Source organism: Symsagittifera roscoffensis, chromosome 3 (genome assembly GCF_963678635.1).
Source record: "Symsagittifera roscoffensis chromosome 3, txSymRosc1.1, whole genome shotgun sequence".
Classification (NCBI taxonomy): Eukaryota; Metazoa; Xenacoelomorpha; order Acoela; family Convolutidae; genus Symsagittifera; species Symsagittifera roscoffensis.
In genome coordinates this window covers 64,578,921-64,586,031 of record NC_087064.1, presented here as the reverse complement: position 1 = coordinate 64,586,031, position 7,111 = coordinate 64,578,921, and the positions used below count along the sequence as shown (strand labels likewise).

Genomic DNA, 7,111 nt, shown 5'->3' with positions numbered 1-7,111 from the left:
TGCAGTGGTAACTGACCATGCAACGGGTATAAAACATACTGATTACCATTTGACTATTATGTGAAAGTTATTTACGGGGAAAATATCTAGTACACGATTGCAATGCCCTTGCTTATCGCAAGGGTAATAAACAGGTTAAAAGCAGTAGTCGCAAATTTTATCGAATTTTTCCAATGGGAAAAAAGTTTGGTCGAGAACAGACTTTGCATTAGAGTGGAAAACCATGGGAACATCTAAGTGTGAGTAAACTCATTTTTTCAATTATCTGGAATTTGTAGAAGTTACCTGAACAACCATAAGAATACACGAAAAGGGTGTGAAAACGACTCCATTGATGATGATGATTAATACTCTGCAGAGTTTTGATTTTAACTGAAAGTTTTACATAGAATATTTGAGTTATGGATTTTGGTTTGATTATAATTTTCGCATGCGGTTACAAATCGTCTTCTTTAGGTTGAGTACGAATGAATGGTCACCTTTTACAACTGGTCGCTTGGTACGAACTGTCGCCCAACCGGCGATATCTGGCCGGTGGCTTTCCCTCGTGGACCAGAACCGAAGAACCTGCTAAGCGACTCCATGGGGTTCAATCCGCGTGCTCTCTCGGCTTGTTCAAATTGCCGAATTTGATTTTCTAGCCATTGGTCCACGTAGTTTTTATCCGCCGGATTTTCTGGGATTGCGTTCAGACTTGAGCGCATTCGATCAGTGACACTGACGAAGTAGTCACACAGACCGCTGATTTCTCTCGCCCGTTCATTCATAGCAAAGTAGTACCTGCGCTTTGGGCCATTATCCCCAGCTGCAATCATTCTTTCCAGTTTTGCCTTTGACATGTTGACAAATGTCAGACAGGCATCGAGGCATTTGATGAAATTTTGAATGGCCGGAATCAACTCTGTAGTCGTAAGCTCCGACGCTTTTTGAGCTATACTGGCGTTTTGTTGACGCGCTACTGCACGAGATGTGCTAACTTGTTCGTTGCGGTTGTGCTCGCGAGCATAGCTTTCTGCAATGATAGCTGAAAGGCCTAGAGTTATAGGAGCCAGCACTCTTCCCCAAAACCTGGCATTGTCAGCACTCATGCGCGCTTCCTGAGCACAGTTTCGCAGAGTAGCTCTTTCTTGTTCGTAGTTCTGGCGCATCGTCTCCAACTGGGCGACGCCGACCGAAGCTCTGGCCTCGTTCTTTCTGAGCTCCACTATAATCGCGTTATGCATGTGTCGCAGAAACTCACAAGCAGTTTGTGCTTCTCGGAGCTCACTCATTATGTCGTCCAGACATTCTTGCCAGTTCTCGAAGGATCCCATGTCGCAGTAGGAGTCCATGTAAGTAGCAATCATCTTGACAGTCTTTTCTGTCTGAGGCAGCACTTGTCTCATGTACGTCATTGCTTGTTTTCTCGTCGAGTCACGAACTTGGATGAACTCGGTGGTTGCGGCGTCCTGTCCTGTAACTTGCAAATCATTGTACAGTCGAGCCATGGACTGGCTAAAATAGAAACACACAACGTACCGAATACACCGAGCTGGTTCCTTCCTTTCATTTTTCCAGGCATGTCAGTTCTTCGGTTTTTCAAATCATCATCCCGTAATGATTGAAAATTTATGAAAGAAATACTTGAAGGATCTTTTGAGAATTCACATTGGAACATGTTAGGGGTGTTTAGAAACAAGAGCGCGATGAAGTCGAGAATTGGTGATTGACAAGCAGTCGGGTCTGATCCAGAAAGTGAACTTAATAGGCTTTGGTGGGTATTCACATGATGGAGGGACCGAACGATGGAAAACTTTAACCAGGTACAATCGTTACGTGATCCTATTGGCTAGAAGATTTTTGCACAAAACCGATGTCATTATTACCAGAATCTGAATACTACGGGGCCTAGGAAGTTAGACCACGAGCAAATTAGACGCCCGTAAAGAAACGGATTTTAGAGTATAACTTTTTGTAAGTTTAGACGACAAGAACTGGGCCAACAAAACTAATTTTTCAATTTGAAGTTGCACAAAAACAAAAAGAGTCGATGATCACAGAACTGATCATAATTACCGGTGTTAGTTAATTATAAAACATTAAACTGAAAAAGTAGATTTCATTTTTGAATCGCATAGATTATAAAACTGTGACATCATTAAACCTGATTTCAATCTAGTTGGACAACCAGTATTTACTCAGCCAAAAATTAATCTAAGTCTGTAATAAACAATTTTCTCGCAATTTGCACGAAAGTTATTGTCTAAATTCCGTTATTTTCGGATCGTCTTATTTGCTTGTCGTCTATTTTCCTAAGCAACAATTATGACAGCACAGCAAAGTTTTGCTGTAAAACAATTGCGCAGTCTACAATAAAATTTTTGTTTTAATTTGGAATTTTTTTTTCTAAAGTCCTTAAATTTTTGTTTTCCAATTACCGACTTTGATCTCGCAATATTTGGAAATTTAATCATCTGCTTATTTTCTAATCGATCAAAATTAATTTAAATGGCTGGGATTTTCATTAAGAATTCTGTGAGAAAACTCAATTATGTTTAGCTAAAATTAACTGGAAAACAATTCAACATTCGGTCCCTTAATCACGAGGGACGCCACCACAGGCGATTATGAGAAACAGTAAGGCAAACAAAGCATAGGCAAAGCACCCAATTAGAGGAAATTTTCTAGCCGAATATTGAATCCTTGTGTCTAATAGCAAATATTCTTATTTTAGTTCGTTTTGATGTTAAACAAGTTGTGGAAAAATTATTCTTTTATTGCCTACTTCGTTCAATTACCCGCCAAAAAGTTTTCATTTTATTTGTTTTGATCGTTAATTACTTCACTGTCTAGGTCAGACCCGTCTCCTAGTCATTCACTTTTTGATCTATCAATAAAGGTTTCCCGGCGTCGGTGAATGACAAGGAGATATGTCTGATCTAAACAGTGAACTTAATAACGAGCTAAACAATCAAATTGAAGACATTTCGGCAGGAAACGATCAATTAGTTCTCAACTTGCTTGTCCTCAAATCGAAAAAAAAATGCTATAGTAAATAGTGTTTCGTTATTCGGCTAATTAGTTTCTTCTAATTGGTCACCTTGCTTCTGCTTCGTTTGCTTTACTGTCCCTCATAATTGCCTATTAGGTTCACTGGCTGGATCATACCCGTCTCTTTTTCATTAGCCCCGGCGTCTAGAACAACAGTTTAAGGCTTGTCCTCCTAAGGCCAAGTTCACTCCAGAAACAAAAAACTCACTCCGAAACTGAAAGAGTACAAGTTTTGCACCGAAGAGGAAAAGAAGTGGTGTTAGTGGAGAGAGAGAGAGAGAGAGAGAGGACAAAAGATTTATAGAACTTTTTTGAGGAAAGGGGAAGGTTTTCACAAAAAATTTCGTTGCTTCATCGCGAGCTCCCCTGTCAAATTTAGTGTATATTGGCGCCGACTTACTCTTTTGAGTAATTGAGTGACCATGTTTGACCCCCTGTGGGGGCTCCCCTTTCCTTAAACCCTATTTTGATGGAAGGGGATTGTTTGTTTTGTGGTTGTTTTTATTTAGATAATAACTAACCCGAAGAGAGCCAAATCCACTGGGGCGTCAATCAAGGCGTTCTTCATTATGTCCAGCTGCTGCATGTCCTCTTGCACACTATCATTATTCACGACTGCGTTGGCCATTTCGAAACTGTTTCAACTGAAGTGTCGATAAGAACGGGGGCTATTCTCATGCGCGAAGGACCGAATGGGCGAAAAAAAGTCGTGAGTGAAGGGCCGAAAATAAAATTAGCCGAAAGTCAATTTTTAAAAAGAAGCATTTTCCATTCAATTGAAATGAATTAAATGAAGCAATATTTTGCTTCTTTCATAACAAAACCCTTGAATTATAAAACTTGTTCCAATTCGGCGGCGCTCAGTGACAATTTGAAAATTTTACACATTTCTACCGTTTTTGGATACGGTCAATATCAATATTCAGTCCCTGGAAATATTTACTTTCTTTCCAAACTTTAGATTCGCCGAAATCTGATTGGCTGATTTTTATTTTCGCGCATTCGGTCCTTCGCATATGAGGGATTCCACTGATAAGAACAAGACAAATCTGAAAAATTGTTTAGAGCCCGGATTAGAGAACAAAATTTTGGATATTTTTTACTTTTTTTATTTTTTATTAGAAACCGCCCAAGTTTCTTTATTTTGCAATTTTGTATTATTCAGTGTATAAATGCAGAGAGCAAAACACTGATCGCACTGAATTGTTTGGTTTATACAATTGTGAGAACTTCAGCTGATTTATAACGAGGCCGAGTTTTGAGCAGATATGAAGGTATGGTCAGTTTTTTCCTTCATCTGTTCTTTTTCTGTTCAGCCAGTTCTTCTGTGATTTCGTGTGCAACACTTGCAATACCACAAAAAAAGTATTGCAAGCTAGCAAACAGGAAAGAAAAAGAGGAAAAGAAAGCCGCTAAGTCTAAAGAAATCGGAAAACTTTTCGAAGAAACCACGACTGAAAAAACTTCGAAATGTTGTCTGAACTCATGTTCTCTTTGCGGAAAACACGTCTAGAAACACAACTTACGTCGTTTAATGAATATTCAAAAACAATTTTTCAGCAAAAATAAAATTGTTCTCATGAAAAACTTTGAACTATAAGTTCTATTCTGAGATTTTTAACGTTTTGTGCAATCCGGTGGAATGCATACAAATAATGGTTCCCTCGAAGGACCCAAAATAAGGTGATTAAGCCGATAAAATATAAACAGAAATCATTTAGGCTGAATGATTTTTTAAGCGAGAAAAATCAAAAAAGAAAATATACCAAATCGAGTTTAGAAAAATTAGAGAAAGCAAGAATAAATTAAAAAACATAACAACGAGGTCAGGCTGAGCTTCGCACCACTTGTGATAATTAAAAATGAAAAATATTGAGATAAACGTGTCTGAAACAAAGTGAAAAACTTGAGTGAATTCTGTTAAAGAAATCGGGAGCTGAAAAAATCAAAAAAAATTTAGCGCAATTGCTTTAAAAATAATACTTATCTACAACATAGGAAGTATTCAGGCAACACAAACTCTGTTCATGGCTTTCTCTTAACCAATACATGGAAACAATAAGAAAGTTTTCGACAAAAAATTTGATATCCAAAAATTCTTAATGTGCATAAAAACGTTGAAAAAAGTACAAAAAAACGAAAGCATAAGTTAGGTTTCAGCGTAAGTTTCAAAACTAGCAAAAAGTCTGAAACAACTCTGAAAGCTTATAAATAATCCAAGTACATCAAACTAGTCGAATATGAAATTAACACGCAACGTTAAGAGAGCTGGTGGATCACAACAAAAATGTAAACTTATAAAGAGCAGTGAAAAAATGCAACAAAAAAATTCAGAATTTTCAGCTGGAAAACACCGCACTCCTGAATCTCATCACATCATGCCACATATCTTCAAAGACAAACAGTCAAGTCAAAAAAGCAAAAAAAAAACTCCGGAAATTTATGAACTTTTTTGAATTAATTTTCACATGTTAAAACAATTAGCTGTGCTATCAGATTGAATTGATTTCAAATAAAATTGATCAGTCCTATAAAAAGCAATAAACAGATAAAAACTGAAAGTAATTCCACGCAGTTTTTTTGCTTCAAAAAATCAAAAACCAAGCATCCGAAAAAATCTTAAGTTTTTTTGCAATGTTTTTTTAGTTTCAGTTTTTTCTTTTCTAACAGAAAGTTTTGAAGTATAGAAAAATAAGAAAAAAAAAACATGCAAAATAATGCCATCAGGAATATCAGGAACATGAAAAACAAAAACTGAAAAAAATTGACAGAAAAACGAATTAAAGCAACCGACAAGTAAGCCGACAGAAATTGGTACGAAATCGAAAAAAGCCGACAAAAAATCAATTTATAACTGGAAATTTTTTCAGCTGTACACTCAATATTAATTCAATACCTCTAGAACAGCTGCGTTGCCGGCTGAAAACCAAATTTTCATACAAAGCTTATCAAAAACTTGATAATTGTTCATGTTTGTCTTCTCTAGTTTTATTAATAAAGGCTTAAAAAGGCGATTGAGTGATTTCAAAAACTATGCCAAGCTCAATTGGTGAAAAAAAAAATTGTTAGAATAAAAACATTAGGAAAAAAAGCCGGCAGAATAAAAGCCGACCGATTTCAGTTCCAAAAATCAACCAAAAAAACTCAAATCCGAAAAATTAATTCACAACTCTTTTAGGTAAGCCACAATTATTTCGCCGACCATTCGCTGAACAAAGTTGTTCGAGACGGCACTGAAATTTGATGGGCTAACTCTAGACAATGAGATTGAACCAAAAAATTTGCTTTTCAAGGTTTTGAAATATTGATTTTTAGGTGAAATAAGTAATCAATCTCGACCCCATTCCCCCAAAAGTGACCTATCGTAGAATGTCCTCCACAAGCATGTATGAAAAATGAAAATTAGTTCTGTATGAAATTTGCAATTCATACCGACTCGAAAAATGTGAATATTTTAAACTTTTTGTACAAATGGTATTTTAATAGGCTACAAATTTAATTAAATTGATATTTTAATTAAGTTTTGATAATTAAATCTGGTATTTAGGTGATACAAATTCATTCTGAGTTTTCTTGCGAAAAATTTGTATTGTCTCCTCCATAAATTGTTTTGGGAGTGTGGGTTGATGCGCAACTAATCAAGAAATTTTATCAAGTTGAAAATAAAGAACATTACAGGTTTTGTTGTTCCAAGTTCTTGCTAATAATTTATTGTTTTTTTTTTAAATCGAAACTAAGGTTCAAAGACTTACAATTAATACTTTGGTCTTTTCATGGATTTCTTTAACTATATGCCCCTGTGGTGAGCCTATGTTAAACACATCTATTTTGTGGTATTACCTAACTAGGTACATTTACCAACGTGTTTGCTACAGTTAGCGTTTGGTTCATTTATCGCCAGTGGCGCCGGTTTAAAATTGATTTCAAGTTGATTCTCGTACGTTTCGATTCAACACCTATATTTTTACTTGACCAACGAGATTACTTCCACACCTGGCGCAGTCACAAACAGAATCGAGCTACCGCAGCTTAAACGTATTCTGGCACAGCCCCTTTCAAGAACCTACAGTACCCTGGGAAA

General features: G+C 36.5%; 1 protein-coding gene across 1 annotated transcript; it reads right to left on the bottom strand.

Annotated features, from left to right (window-relative positions):
* Nucleotides 1-232: 232 nt before the first annotated feature.
* Nucleotides 233-4,081, bottom strand: LOC134842317 (uncharacterized). The gene is made up of 3 exons (XM_063858595.1): nucleotides 4,061-4,081; nucleotides 3,552-3,698; nucleotides 233-1,494 (listed from the first exon to the last, which is right to left on the bottom strand). Exons 2-3 carry the CDS (start codon nucleotides 3,656-3,658, stop codon nucleotides 483-485), a joined length of 1,119 nt encoding a protein of 372 aa, XP_063714665.1. The 5' UTR covers nucleotides 3,659-3,698; nucleotides 4,061-4,081; the 3' UTR covers nucleotides 233-482.
* Between the last annotated feature and the right edge of the window lie 3,030 nt (nucleotides 4,082-7,111).